The 15,917-nt window shown below is 34.5% G+C and overlaps 1 protein-coding gene across 2 annotated transcripts in view; it reads left to right on the forward strand.

The window, feature by feature from the left end:
- TMPRSS11F (transmembrane serine protease 11F) overlaps positions 1 to 15,917 on the forward strand; it is a 90,012-nt gene that overhangs the window by 51,277 nt on the left and 22,818 nt on the right. For both annotated transcript variants that reach the window (XM_027057774.2, XM_053217283.1), the window contains exon 4: positions 5,617 to 5,735. In XM_027057774.2, the coding sequence (XP_026913575.1) occupies positions 5,617 to 5,735 (119 nt within the window). The remainder of the gene's footprint in view (positions 1 to 5,616; positions 5,736 to 15,917) is intronic.

Raw genomic sequence — 15,917 nt, forward strand, 5'->3', positions numbered from 1 at the left:
TTTGTCAGTGCCCTCCAACTAAATATCGCCAAAATTACAGGTGCATTTGAACAAGGTGGGTTTATTCTTGTAGCAGAGGAGAACATACACCATGGGGGACCATGAGGCGGTCAGAGATTGTTGGAAAAGGTGTATTATATGATTTGGGGAGGGTTCAAGGAAGTAGGATGCATCCTTCATTGGATGCTGTCAGAGAGCTGGAATAATGCTGTGATTTGGTATCTTAATAAATCTTACCTGAACGACAACAGCAATGAAGTGGGGCTAACGCTGTTAACTGTTGGAGAAAGAGCACTCATTTATAATAGCCAGAATAAGGGAATGTTCTGCCTTGTTTGATTATTTGTTTGAACAGTGTTTTTGTCTGAGCTCAGATATATCTATAGATGATCTCATTTTTGTCATCACCTATATTGTCACAGAGTGGCCTTGTCTAATGTTGATGTTCTACAAAATTGTAACAGAATACCAGGGCCTAGGCGATAGTATCAGGCCAGTTCCTAGATGTCAGGAGCCATTTTTTCTCTTTCTCAGGTTTTATATTTACAACTCCATAAATTCTTGGGTATCCCTTTAAAAGAAAATTTCTGTGTTATTAATTAAATATTAAGTGCCTAACAGAATTAATGTAGCTAACTTTTTGTTACTCATCATGATAAAAAGACTGATGAAGTGTTGGATTCTTATTTTTCCTTGAGATTTCCATTTAGATCCTCCCTTTTTATTTAAATGAAGGTAAATTAAATATTTAAAAGTGAAGTCATAATTGAATAGTAAATTATACATACTTTTGAGCCTTGTTGCTACTCAATATTGTTATGTGTCATCCACTTTGTAGTTAGCTTTAGTCTATTTATTTTCAATATTGACTAATATTCTGTTGCAAGACACATGCCATACTCATCTATTCTAATGTTCATGGACATTTGGGTAGTTCCAGGTTTTAGACATTAAAACAATACAGCTATGAACCTTCTTATGCATATGTATTGGTACACATATGTGAAGTTTATCTAGGGAGCATAAACAGATGTAGAGTTACTGCATCACTGGGCATATGCTTTTTGAACTTTATGGATAAAACCAAGCTGTTTTCTATCAGTACTGTACGGGAGTTCCCACTGCATTCCATATTTTCACCAGCATTTGCCATTGCCATACTTTATATATTTGCTAATTTGGTATAGATTGTAGTGTTATTGTAATTTAAAATTTTTTTAATTTTATACATTTATTTGTTTTTGATCAAGAGAGACAGAGCACAAGTGGGGGAGGGGCAGAGAGAGAAGGAGACACAGAATCCGAAGCAGGCTCCAGGCTCTGAGCTGTCAGCACAGAGCCCGACGCAGGGCTCAAACTCACAAACCTCGAGATCATGACCTGGGCCAAAGTCGGATGCTTAACTGACTGAGCCACCCAGGTGCCCCTGTAATTTTAATTTGTATCTGACTTATTACATACTGTAATTTTAATTTGTATCTGCCTGATGACTGCCAATAACACCGGGCACTTATCCATGTATTAACTTATAATTTAGATTTCTGTTTTTGTAAAATGCCTGTTCAAATCTTTTTCCCATTTTTTATTGAAGTCCTTAATTGATTTGTGTAGTTCTTTCTATATTCTGGATATATATATCCATGATCTGTTGAATATGTTGTAAATATCTTCAACCAATGAAAAACATCAAATATCAATGAAAAATACCAAAAATATAATGATAGCTTCATAATTGTGTGAGGATAATTTAATATTAATAAATAAAATCATCACCACCACCATTCACATGAAATATTAACAAGAAAAATTCAAACACTGAGTTTTCAAGTTGTCTTTTTTTTTAGGTACCTAGAATTATATAGTAAATTATATTTTTCAAAAAATAGTTTCATTATGCAGATTAATTTTTCAGAATCATTTAGAATTACTTATATCTTTTCTTATAGGGTAAAAACATATCTTTTATAAAGAATTCCATGAAATATTTTGAAGAATTGCCTTTAGAATTATATTTTCACAAAATCTGAAACTCAATTTTCTAAAGTTTTTTTTGTTTGTTTTTAAGAGAGAGGGGGGAAAGAGAGACTGCTTGCATGTGCACATGCACAAGCAGGGGAGGGGCAGAGAGAAAAGGAGGTTCCACATCCAGTGAGGAGCCTGATACAGGGCTCAATCTTAAACCGTGAGATCATGACCTGAACCCAAATCAAGAGTCAGATGTTTAATGGACTGAACTACGCAGGCACTCCTCTAAAGCTACTTTTGACTTCTTGAAAACCTAAGTGTTCTTAGTTAAGTCTGGATTGAAACAGCATCATTTGTCTTCCCAATCTACAAAACTGGCTCCAGTTCCAGGAATGTGGAGAATATATGCTCCCATGGGATTTAGAGTCAAATTAAAACCTTGGTTTTAATCTCAGGCCCATCATATACTAGCTGGGTCATTTTGGCAGGGTACTTTCCTAATTCACTGAGTTGCAGTCAATGAAAACAATATTTTTAGAAAAAGAAACATGAGTCGAAATAATAATATTAGTTCCTTCTAGATGTTAGGGTTATAGATTACTTTTATTCTTTTTTATATATTTCTGTTCATTTCAGAGTTTCTAATATAGCACTTATAGTCTGAAAATTTAAAAAAAATAAATTAAATTAAAAGTTAGAATGCTTAGCACAGAGTCTGATCTATTATATACTTAAGAAATATTGACTATTAAAATAATTATTTTTCCTTGACTTGTAAAAAGCTTAAGGTATTGTTCTTTTTACTCATATTACCTAAAATGGTACTTCCTCTTCAAATGCAAAAATGGTACAATACTTTGCTCAAAGACTTGACATTACAGTGGACTAAAATCTATAGGTTATTATGATATTGTGGCAAGTACCAAATAGAGCTCTTCACAGGATGGTTATAGTGGCACAATTGTGAAGTCCTTATCTAACTAAGGCTGAATGTTCCAGACATTTTCCCCATTTGGAAGTAATGTCATGAGTAGAATTTATGCATGGAAATGCCTTTGGAATGGCATTTCAAGCAAAGGGTCTACAGAAGCAAAATCTTAGGGGGAAACAAATACCCAGCATGGTGAATGTAGACAAATGCAAACAGTTTGCTGTAGTTTCAACATAAATCCTAAGGGGAATGTTGCAAAGAATATGCTCAAAGGCACAGGTAGGATCCAGGTCAAGGAAAACTTTTGGAGATCATAGTAGAGTTAAGACACCTTACCATAAGAAACGGAGAAAAGTGGAAACATTTTAATTGGGGAAGTCATCTTGTCAAATTTGCAATTTTAAGATTATTATGTGGGGAATAGATTTGAGAAAAACAGGACTTGAGGCAGGGTATTAGTTAGTATGCTATTACATTTTATTTATTTTTCTTTTTTTACATTTTTATTCATTTTTTGCGAGACAGAGGGAAACAGAGCATGAGCAGGGGAGGGGCAGAGAGAGAGGGAGTCACAGAATCCAAAGCAGGCTCCAGGCTCTGAGCTGTCAGCACAGAGCCTGACATGGGGCTCAAACCCACAAACCAGGAGATCATGATCTGAACCAAAGTCAGAAGCTTAACTGACCAAGCCACCCAGGTGCCCCAGCTGTTACATTTTCTAGACAATAAATAATAAGGGAATAAACTACAGCACTAGTATCAGTACAACATGTGAATAGAAGATAGATTTTTAAAATTTAGATAACATAGTCAGAACTTGCTGATTAATTAGAAAGAGATCAAGATTTCTAATGTCTAAGATTTCTAGTCTGGTTGTAATGATATTATTGTAATGATAGCATTTAAGATAGACAATCTAGATGGGCAACTTCTTTTTTAATAAAAAAGTCATTTTGTTTTGGATAGATACTAGCTAGGTGGTTGATGAGGACCTGAATTAAGGATGTAGCTTCTCTGGGTGGGAGAAAGGATTTGAGATATATTAATACATTCAATACATAAAACTTAAAGATGGAAAGGCTGGATGTTGGAAATGAGGATGAAGCTAAGTTTGGGGTGACTGTGGATGATGGAGCTGTTAATGAAGATAGAAAATGTAGAAGGTGGGGCAGGCTTGGTACAGGAAGAAGTAAATGATTATTTCCATTCGGAAATATTATTTTTAAGGTGCCTATTTGATGTCCAACAAATAGTCTCCTTATTTGATAGAGAATTGAAATTCATGACAAAGATCTAGCCTGAAGATAAAATTTAGGGGTCATCAATTGTTAAAATAATTAAACAGGGAAGTCATTGGACTAAGGTGGCTCTAATGCCTTGGTAGCCTACGTAAGGAAACCTAAACCTAAACCAGAGTCAGTGCACTCAAATCTCAGAAAATGAAACTTAAGAACAACTATCACATGGGGCGCCTGGGTGGCGCAGTCGGTTAAGCGTCCGACTTCAGCCAGGTCACGATCTCGCGGTCCGTGAGTTCGAGCCCCGCGTCAGGCTCTGGGCTGATGGCTCGGAGCCTGGAGCCTGCTTCGGATTCTGTGTCTCCCTCTCTCTCTGCCCCTCCCCGGTTCAAGCTCTGTCTCTCTCTGTCCCCCCCCCAAAAAAATAAATAAATAAACGTTGAAAAAAAAAAAAAGAACAACTATCACAAACAGCTCAGTAGGCTTTCCTTTATAAGGCAACTGCTTAATCTACAGGCAATCAAATGATTTCCTTACTTTTCTTTTACATCCTGTCTATACAAATTTCCCTTCACTTCTGTCAGTGGAGGGATCTTAATCACTTGGTTTGATGCTGCCCAGTTGGAATCGCCCTTTGCTCAAATAAACCCTTGCAAATGTAAATGTGCCCCAATTGATCTTTCAACATCAACAAATACTTAATGTTTGAGGCCATCACCATTAGGATCACCCAGAAGGACTTAACTAACATTAACATGACCAGGACAAGATAAAATGCTAAGTGGCTAAGGATAGAAGTAAAAATAAAGAGCTCTCCAAGGCAACTGAGAAGGAGTGGCCAGGTAGAAAGAAAGTTAGAAGATGTCTCCATAAAGTCTAGGATGGGGTTTCAAGGAATATTATTAAGGCGGCAAAGAAATCAAGATTAAAAAGAAGAAAGACCCCCAAAAAGGTGGCTCTTAGATATTATGACTGTTGTCCTTGACAATGGCAGTTACACTGGTGTGTCAAGGGTAGATTACAGAGAATTGAGAGTTAATTGGGCAAAAAGAAAGTGAAAACAATAAATACTAGTTCCTATTAGTAGCATGGAAAAAATTGATAGCCTGTTCAATGTATCTTCATAATACAGCTCAGCTAAGATATACTTATGTTACAATTCTTTGAGGAAATTGATAATTTTTACATGACTTTTAGCAGTCACTTTCAATATTTACTCTCCATGTTACATGTCCAATTGTATGAAAATTTTGATATGCATAAACACTGTAAATGAGGTATTCTGAAAGTATACTTGGAGGCCTGGATTTTCTATTTTAGATGGGTACAATGATAAAATTATAGAATATTTGAAAAATGTCCACAATAATTTTTGCACCAAGAAGAAATAAACTGCACTATGGTAAATCTATTTCCTGGGGTTGGGGGACACAAAACTAATTATATTTAAGCATGGAACTTTTATTTATTTTTACCTTTCAGATGATAAGTCATTCTATTACCTTGCCTCTTTTAAAGTAACAAATATAAAATACAAAGAAAATTATGGAATGAAAAGCTCAAGAGAGTTTATAGAAAGGAGTCATCAGATTGAGAGAATGGTAAGTTCAATAGAAATTCCAAAAGTTTGAGTGTGTTTTCTGTTTCACTTTCAATATGGTTGCTATAAGAACTTAGCTTCTTCCTGCCTTTACTTCTTCTGTGCACTGTAGATAATATATAGATCATATGGTTGTGAGGATTAAACAACTTAATATATGTAAAATATTTAGAATAATGTTATGTACCATTAAACGTATGTAGATTACAGTAGGCCACCAATTAGCAACAACAACAAAAAACCCTGATGAGTCAAATAGATGTTCTTCCTATTTTTAACTCTTGATTTTCTCTCCTGGTTCTTTTTCCATAATCTTTTTCAACATAAGAATATAGGATTGCCATTTTGCCTTATCATTTTGTTTATTTTGCTTTTAAAATTATGTAAAGCATCACATACGAGGATGTATGTTGGCAATTTTTGATGCCAATCTCAAATCTAGTTCTGACCCTCAAATATTTTGGTTTCCCTTGAAAATTTACACATTTATCAAGGCATGTCTAATTTTGAAAGTATATAAGACAAGCTAGATTTACCTATCCTAGTAGAAAGTCAAATAGAATAGTCTTCTATTTTTTGTCCCAAGAAAAGCTTGTCCACGGAGACCACAGATTTGTTTAGCAAAACCCAGTATATTAGCTTAAAGTGTACTCCTTAATGCTTAGGAGAGTTATTCTGGAACAACAGAGCAATAGCTCTGTAGAAAGGAGATTGAATTAGTATGATTATTTATGATTACCTGTAAATACTAGCTCAATTAAAAGATGACCTTAGCACTCCAACCCTTCACTCATTGTACTTTCCTTTCTCTGAATTATTAACAATGTAGGAAAGTATTTGCATTTTATTTAGTTATGTATCTATATGTAGGTTGATTCTAACTATTGAAAACCAATGAAGGTATTTTTCATTTCCATAGTTGTTTAAATAGTGTTTGTCATTTAACAAGTGTTTATAATAATCATGTTGCAGCAATTCTTATGCTATTCAAAGAAGAATGCTCCCAGAAGCAATTTTAAATACAACTCACTTATTTTTTTAAAGTTCTCCACCATTTTGCTATATCTTCAGATATGTCCAAAGTCTCAGTATTTCTTTATTTCTTTCATTCTTCTCAAAACTTTCTGCTTTCTGCTTCAATTTGAACTGATTGCTTTCTAGGTCCACTTCAGAGAGGTAACCTGGGTCAAAACAGGACTGCTCTAGCATGTGAGATCCATTGCTTCTTGAATCCCATATTTTCCTTGATATGGTGGGTTATGTCCTCAAGCACCTTCCTTAAGAAAAAAGTGCATGGGAGGTAACATTTATGAATTACTTTATGTTGGAAAAAAGTCCTATGTTCCACTCAAGCAACAGTTCGAATATAAAACTTTAAATTGAAAATCACTTCTCTTCAGACCATCTGAAACCTTGCTTCATTTTTTTTTATTCTATCACATGCAGCTGATGAGAGATGGTGTTTCTTTTAAGGAAATGTCTTCTTTCTCTAGAAGATTTTGTACTCTATTTTTTGTTTTCCAAAATTTCATAATGATGTGTCTTGGTATTTGATATTTGATATTTCATTCATTTTTGTTGGGATATCATCATACTTTAAAAAGTGTGTAAAACATTTCAAAGAATATCCAAGAACCCACCACCAATTTTCAGAACTTTACCAGTACTTCTGAAACCTCTATATGTTCTTCTCTCTCTCCTTCATAGTTAAACATTTCTATTTTGAATTTGGATTTAATCATTCTGTGGTTTTATCACCTATTTATGCATACTCAAATAGCATAGTATGCAATTTTACCTCTTTTGAACTTCATGTAAATGTAATCATATTATATCCTTCTGTGATTTCATTCTTTCACTCAACATTATATTTTTGAGATTTTTCCCATTTTGATGCATGTAGCTATAGCTCATTTATTTTCACTTCAGTGTAGAATGCCCTACAAAAGAATATACTACTAATTATTAATTCATTCTGCAATTGACAAACATTTGAGCTACTTTGTAATTCTGAATAATGCGGCTAATTAACATCCTTTCAGTTTAGCGCATGTACTCCTAATGCATGTGCAAGAGCCTCCCGTAGGTCATGAACCAAGCAGATGGTTTACTGGGTTATAGGTTATGCTAATACTTAGCTTTAGCAGATTTTTATCAATGGTTTTCCACGGGGGTTGTAGACATTTACACCACCACCAGCAGGGCATGAGAGTTCATCTTGCCCTTCCTACTCACCAAAATTTTCTACAAAATTGACTTTTGCCAAACTGGTATCTGTATAAAATGGTAACTCATTGTGGATTTAATTTGCATTTTCCTGATTATTAATAAGGTTCACCAGTGGTTAGCAACCATTTGTATTTTGTCCTTTATAAATATCTACTCATGATTTTTTTCCCATTACTTTTCTTTTTCTTTCTTTTTTCTTTAGTTAACATACAGTGTAATATGACCATGTCTTCTTGTATTTTTGGTTTTTAATTTTTTCTTAGAAACATTTTTGGGAAATGAATACTTTGTTCATTATATTATTGAAAAATTCTTTCAATGCAATCCTGTTTTCCATTTTGTGGCTTGCCTTTTCATTTTCTTTATAACATATTTTAATGAACAGTATTCTCAGTTTTAATATAGTTACGTACATCATTCTTTTGTTATTAGTGCCCTTTGTGTTTGTAAAAGAAATCCTTTCTGATACTGATGTCACTGTCAAAAGAATCCTTTTTCCTTTTTGCATTTAAGCATTCATTCTACATGGAGTTGATATTTGCATATGTGTTTGATTTAGAGATTTAATTTCATTTCCGCCCTCCCCCCCCCCCCCCCCATATGAGTAAGCAGTTCTCTTAGCACCACTGATTGAGCAGTCTTTTTTTTTTTGGCTGATATGCCATGCCATTTCTGCCACAAATCAAGTTTCCATATGTGAATCTGGATGTTGCTGGGCTCTCTAATCTGTTCCATTGATCAGCTTGTTTTGCATTGTGTCAGTACCACAATGTTTTAACCTCTGCGGTTTGACAGTAAGTGTTGATACTGGTTATATTAGTTTCTTAGTGTTGCTGTACCAAATTACCAAAAACTAGTGGATTAAAATAACAGAAATTTATTCTCTCACAGTTATGGAGGCTAGAAATCTGAAATCAAGGTATTAACAGGGCTGGGCTCCTTGAAATGTTCTAGGGAAGAATCTTTATTTGCCTCTTTCAGCTTCTGGTAGGTTCAGGCATTCCCTGACATAGCTACATAACTGCAGTCTGTGTTTCCATCTTCACCTGACCTTTTGCTCTGTGCTTCTCCACTCCAATAAAGGCATTGGATTATTAAATTAAAATCATTAGATTCAGGATTTTCCTGGATAAAACCACATTGGTTTTATCTTGAAATCCTTAACATAGGATCTGCAAAGATTCTACCAAATAAGATCGCATTCACATGTTCCCAGAGTTAGACATATCTTTTTAGGGGGCCATCATTCAACCCAGTACACCTGAATTTATCACCATCTTCTTCAGGTATGTCTTAGTTATTCCTAACCCTTTTCTTTTCATATCAAATAATATACACATATGCACACATACAAACATTTATATTGGGATTTTTATTCAGATTGCTTCAAATCGAGAGATTTACAGAAATAATTGATATCTTCATTTATTTACCCATATTTACTATATTTCAATAAAGCTTTAACGTGTTTTTCTTAAAGGTCTTATTCATCTTTGGTTAGATTTAATAGTAAAAGCTCTTTTTTTGTCATTGCTTATAGTTTGGATATTAACCCTTTATCGACTATATGATTTGCAAATATTTTCTCTCATCCCATAGGTTGCTTTTTCATTTTGTTGATGGTTTCCTTTGCCATGCAGAAGCTATTAATTTAATGTAATCCCACTTGTTTATTTTTGGCCTATTTATTTATTTATTTATTTATCTATCTGATTTTGGTGTCATATACAAAAAATCATTGCCAGGACCAGTGTCAAGGGCCTTTTTCTCCATGTTTTTTTTCTAGGAGTTTCATGGCTTCAGGTCTTAAATGTAAGACTTTAATCCATTTTGTATATGGAGTAGGATAAGGATCTAATTTCATTCTTCTGCATGTGAAAAACCAGTTTTCCTAAGACCATTTATTGAAGAGATTATACTTTCCCCATTTTGTATTCTAGGTGACCTTGCCAAGGATTAGTTGACCATATATGCATGGTTTTATTTTTGGGTAGTCTATTCTTTTCTATTAGTCTACATATTGGGTTTTGTGCCAGTATCATACTGTTTTGATTACTATAATTTTGTAATATAATTTGAATTCAAGAAGTGTGATGCCCTCAGCTTTGTTCTTATTCAAGATTGCTTTGACTATTCAGGGTCTTTTGTGGTTCAATATGAATTTTATGATTGTTTTTCTATCTGTGGGAAATTGCCATTGTAATTTTGATAGGTATTATATTGAATCTGTAGATTGCTTTGGGTAGAATGGACATTTTAACAATACTAATTTTTCTAATCCATGAACACAAGATATCTTTCCATTTATTTGTGTCTTCTTCAATTTCTTTTATCAATGTTTTATCATTTTCAGTGTACAAATCTTTCACCTCCTTGGTTAAGTTTACTAGTTTACTAGTACATATTTTATTGTTTTTGATGCTATTGAAAATTATATTATTTTTGGGGCGCCTGGGTGGCGCAGTCGGTTAAGCGTCCGACTTCAGCCAGGTCACGATCTCACGGTCGGTGAGTCGAGCCCCGCGTCAGGCTCTGGGCTGATGGCTCGGAGCCTGGAGCCTGTTTCCAATTCTGTGTCTCCCTCTCTCTCTGCCCCTCCCCCGTTCATGCTCTGTCTCTCTCTGTCCCAAAAATAAATAAAAACGTGGAAAATTATATTATTTTCTTAATTTCTTTTTTAGATAGTTCATTATCAGTGTATAGAAATGTGACTGACTTTTGTATTTTGATTGTGTATCTTCCAACTTCAGTGAATTCATTGATTAGTTCTAACAGGTTTGTGAGGTGTGTGGGGAGGAAACGTGTAATCTTTAAGGTTTTCTACTGTAAGATCATGTCATTTGTTAAGAGAATTTTACTTCTTCAATTCTGATTTGGATGCCTTTTATTTGTTTCTCTTACCTGGGATTTTTGTTTTCTTCAATAGCTGGGATTTTCAGCACTGGGTTGAACAGAAGTGGTGAGAATGGACATCCTTGTCTTGTTTCTGATTAAAGGAAAAGCTTTCAGCTTTTCAGCACTGAATATGATGTTAGCCGTGGGCTTGTCATATATGACCTTTACTATGTTAAGGTACATGCCTAATTTGTTAAGAGTTTTTACTCATGAAAGGATGTTGAATTTTATCAAATGCTTCTTATGTCTCCATTAAGATGATCATATGATTTTTATTTTTCATTCCGTTAATGTGGTGTGTTACATTTATCAATGTACTTATGTTGAACCATTCTTGTATTTCAGGGATAAATCCTATTTGATCATGGTGTGTGATCCTTTTATGTGTTGTTGAATTTGGTTTGCTAGCATTTTGTTTAGGGTTTTTGCATCTATGTTTCATCAGGAATATTAGCCTGTACTTTTCCTGTAGTCTTCTCTGGTTCTGGTATCAGGTAATGCTGGCCTCATAGAATTAGTATAGAAGTATTTCTTCCTGTTCAGTTTTTTGGAAGAGTTTGAGGTGATTGGTATTACTTCTTTAAATGTTTGGTAGAGTTCACCAGCAAAGTCATCTAGTCCTGTACTTTTCTTTGTTGCAAGATTATTGTTTACTGATTCAGTCTCCTTTCTGTTATTGGTCTTTAAAGATTTCCTGTATCTTCATGGCTTAGTTTTGATAGGTTGCATGTTTCCAGGAATATACCTATTTCTTCTATGTTATCCAATTTTTGGCTTGTAATTGTTCATAGCAGTCTCCTATGATCCTTTTTATTTCTGTGTATCAGTTGTAATGTCTCCTCTTCCATTCTTGATTTTATTTATTTGAGTCTTCTCTCTTTTTTTCTTAGTTTAACTAAAGGTTTGTCGATTTTGTTTAACTTCTCCAAAAGCCAATTCTTGGTTTCATTAATCTTCTCTATTATTTTTATGGTCTCTATTTCATTTATTTCTGCTCTGATCTATTTCCTTCCTTCTGCTAACTTTGGGCTTAGTTTTTATTTGTTTATTTTTTCTAGTTCCTTGAGGTATAAAGTTAGGTTTTTTATTGTAGATTCTTCTTTCTTGATGTAGGTGTTTATCACTATAAACTTTCCTCTTATAATTGCTTTTTATTTATCACTTAAGTTTTGGTATGTTGTATATCAATATTCAATTTGTCTCAAGATTTTTTTTGCTTTTTTAAAGATTTTTTTGCTTTTGATTTCTTCTTTGATTTATTGCTTACTCAGGAATGTGTTGTTTTATCTCCACATATTTGTGAATTTTCTTATTTTCCTATTGTTATTGATTTCTAGTTTTATACTATTGTGATCAGAAAAGATAACTGATATTTCAATCTTCTTAAATTTATTGAAATTTGATTATAGCCTAACATATGATCTATCCTAGAGAATGTTCCATGCATACTTGAGAAAAATGTGTATTCTGCTGTTATTGTAGGGCATGTTCTGTATATGTCTTTTAGGTCATTTAATTTATTGTGTTCAACTCTACTGTTTCTGCATTGATTTTCTGACTGAATGATCTAGTCAGTGTGTCAAGTGGGTTATTGATATTCTCTATTATTGTATTGCTGCTAATTTCTCCCTACATTTCTGTTAATATTTATTTTATATATTTAGGTGCTCCAATATTAGGTTCAGCAAAAAAAAAAAAAAATTTAAGATAGTTATTTTCTCTAGTGTCATTCTCTGCCCCAAGGCCCATCTGAAATGCCAGAGCAAGATATGTGGTAGGGTTTGCCACAAAACTGTTTTGTTTAGAAAACAGATTATATTTTGACGTGTGCTCCATTGTTTTTGGCAGAGTTTAAAAAATAACTAATATAGTAATTAAAACAAGATAATAATTGTTTTCATTCTAAGAATTACTAGTTTAATTATGTTAAAAAGTCACTGAAGAGTGACTATTTAATTCAATGCAATGCAGCAAGGAATTACTGTGTACCTTTTCTAAGACTAGCACTCAGCTAGATATTCTAACACAGACTGATCTTCACTTTCCCCTTGGAGATGTTAGGCAATTAATTAGTGCACTCTTGGAAAGATTCCACACCTTAGGGCCAGTGCTCTGAAAACTTGTTTTTTTTTTAATTGAAAAATAAATATAAATAGAAGTTCTAATATTTTTCACATCCTCTATGAATCATTAGCTTCACTTTGAAAATCAATGCTCAGAATAATCCAAAAGATTATTACTAAATTACTTCACAGGTGATTGCACCCAGAGGTAAGAGGGTTGGGCTATTTACGTTATACCAATTAGAGCTGTCCAGGTAAGGTGGAGCATAAGCTCCCAGACATCAATAAGTGAGGTGCTCAGGCTAGACAAGGCAGGCCTCTGGAGAAGTACAGGTGTAAGCTGTTACCAATCAATATTTCTAGAAACTGGATTATGAGTACACCTTCCCAGTAAATGCAGTTTAGATAGGGAACAAGTATGCTACATTTCATCTTTTACCACAATTCATCATCTGTAAGTGATTTCAGCTTCTTAAGAAACTCCTTAAGAAAGAGGAAAAAAAATATTTGCTTGTAAGTGATTATAGACATATAATTCCCATTGGCAAGGCCTCCAGATCATCTGAGACATGATCCTGACTTTGCTTCTTCTTCTTCTGTTGCTCTGTTGCTCTGTAAATTCCTATTCCCATAATAAATGGAACGCTTTGGGTAGAAAGTACCAGAAACCCAATTAACAAGTCAAACAGAAGGAAGGAAGGAAAGGAGGGAGGGAGGGAGAGAAGACTGTGGGAAAACCTAGAGATTCATTTGACTTCAGATATGGTGGGATTCAGAGGCTCATACAATGTCTTCAAGCTATTATTATTATTCTCCATGTGGCAGACAAAATAGCTTACATTTATTCTATATTCACATGTTACCAGGTTATTAACTGAAGCAAGAAAAGAAATTTTTCCGTAATAGTCCTTGAAGGAAATTTTGAAGAATCAATATAGTTGGCTAAAGTTGGAATACCTCCTCAACCCTTCACTAATCACTGTGACCAAGAGAGTAAACCTGTGCCACCTTGTGTTAGGTGGGAGAAGGGGCAAGTTTACTTTCAACTGGATCATATGGAATGAGTTCTCTGTAGGCAAGCAGGGGTCTCTTAGGAGAAAAAAAGGGGAAGTACCAATGGGTATACAATAACTCTAATTCTAAAAAATTTTATCTCTAACCCAGATATCTCTGAACCCTAGACTTGTACGTTCAATGGTCTACTTGACATTTCCACATGGATTTCTCACAGGCATCTTGAAGTTATAACTAAATCCAGTTTTTGAAAGTTGTTGCCTTCTCACTCTCTTTCCTACATTTTTCCACTCAACAAATGGCATCACTGTCCATCTAGTTGCTAGAATACTATTTTTCCTTATCCTCATGTCTAATCCATTCACATTTGATGTTTCTACTTCTAATTCACTATCTCTATCCTGGACCTAGATAATCATTCATATAGCCAGCTCACCATAATCATTGCTTCCACTCAGGCTCCCTCTAATATCTGTCTACATAGCAACCTCTAATATTTGTCTACATAGCAACCAGATGTTAGGAGCACCTGGGTGGCTCAGTTGGTTAAGTGTCCAACTCTTGGTTTAGGCTCAGGTCATGATCTCATGGTTTCATGAGTTTGAGCCCCCCATCAGGCTCTGTGCTGACAGTGCAGAGCCTGCAGAGGATGTCTCCCTCTCTCTCTGCCTCTCCCCCACTCACACTGTCTCTGTCTCTCTCAAAATAAATAAAATTAAAAAATAAAAACCCCATACGATAGGTTTTATTTTGGTTAAAATTTCATAAGTGGCTTAGAATAAGTCATTTTATGTACTTATAATAAAATCCAAGCTTTTTACAAAGTTGTCTAAGGAGCTTAATGCTCTGCCTCTGACTATTCCTCCAATTTCTACACTCCTCCTTTCTCACTGTTCTCTATCATATTGACTTTTTTTTTTGAGGTGTGGGGGATGGTCTGCACATTCTATTTCTTCTACCTGGAAGATTGTCGCATGATCTTGCTCTTGCTTACTCTTTCTGATTTTTTAGATTTCACTTAAATGTCCCTCCTTGGAAAACCCTTACATATTATAGACCCTCCAACCATAAAACTATCTTATTTAACTATATGAGTTGCCTCTTGTAATTAATTTATTTTTGCTTATTGCTGTCCCTCTATTCTATGAGTTCAGGGACCACAATTTTTTATTTACTAATTTTTAATGTTTATTTATTGTGAGAGAGAGCGAGCACAAGGGGGAGGTGCAGAGAGAGAGGGAGAGAAACAATCCCAAGCAGGCTCCACATTGTCAGCACAGAGCCCGATGCGGGGCTTGAACTCATGAACTGTGAGTTCATGACCTGAGCCAAAATCAAGAGTTGAACCCTAGCCAACTGAACCACCCAGGTACCTCATTTACTAATTTTTATCCAGTGTTGTCACAGTGCCTTAAACATAGAAAACTCTTGATCCATTGTGTTGAATGAATAAGTAAATGAGAAAAAAAAAGGAAGGGGACAGAATATAGTGAAAAAGACATGAAAAGATGCAAAAGCCAGCATTTTTTTTTCTTCACACTGTTGTTTATGATTAACCACAGCTGGAGAATCAATCAGTTAATGAAAATGTTATTGTGTACCTATTTTGTGTAAGACTATGAAGAATGCCAAGATTTGAATAGCACAGTCTCTTGCTTATTGTAGTTTATAATATAGTTTATGTATAAAATTCTGTGCGTGTAAAAGAATACAAACTGAAAAATTAGACAAGAAGATGATTTGGTAATATGAAAGCTTCCACAGTACAGAATGTAATTGTCAAATATATATGATGTGAATGAAAGGTATTCTAGGAGTTCAGAGGAAGGAAAAATTCTTTTAAGCTAAGAGGAAGTTTTCTTGGAGAGGAAAGGGACAAGGATTTGTTTTATTGGTGTATTCACCCTCTGTTATTATATATTCCCCTGACAGTAGCAGAAAATCTTTAAACTTGCCTGACTTATTTTCGTGGGTGGACCTGG

The sequence above is a fragment of the Acinonyx jubatus genome, chromosome B1, assembly GCF_027475565.1.
Source record: "Acinonyx jubatus isolate Ajub_Pintada_27869175 chromosome B1, VMU_Ajub_asm_v1.0, whole genome shotgun sequence".
Taxonomy (NCBI): domain Eukaryota; kingdom Metazoa; phylum Chordata; class Mammalia; order Carnivora; family Felidae; genus Acinonyx; species Acinonyx jubatus.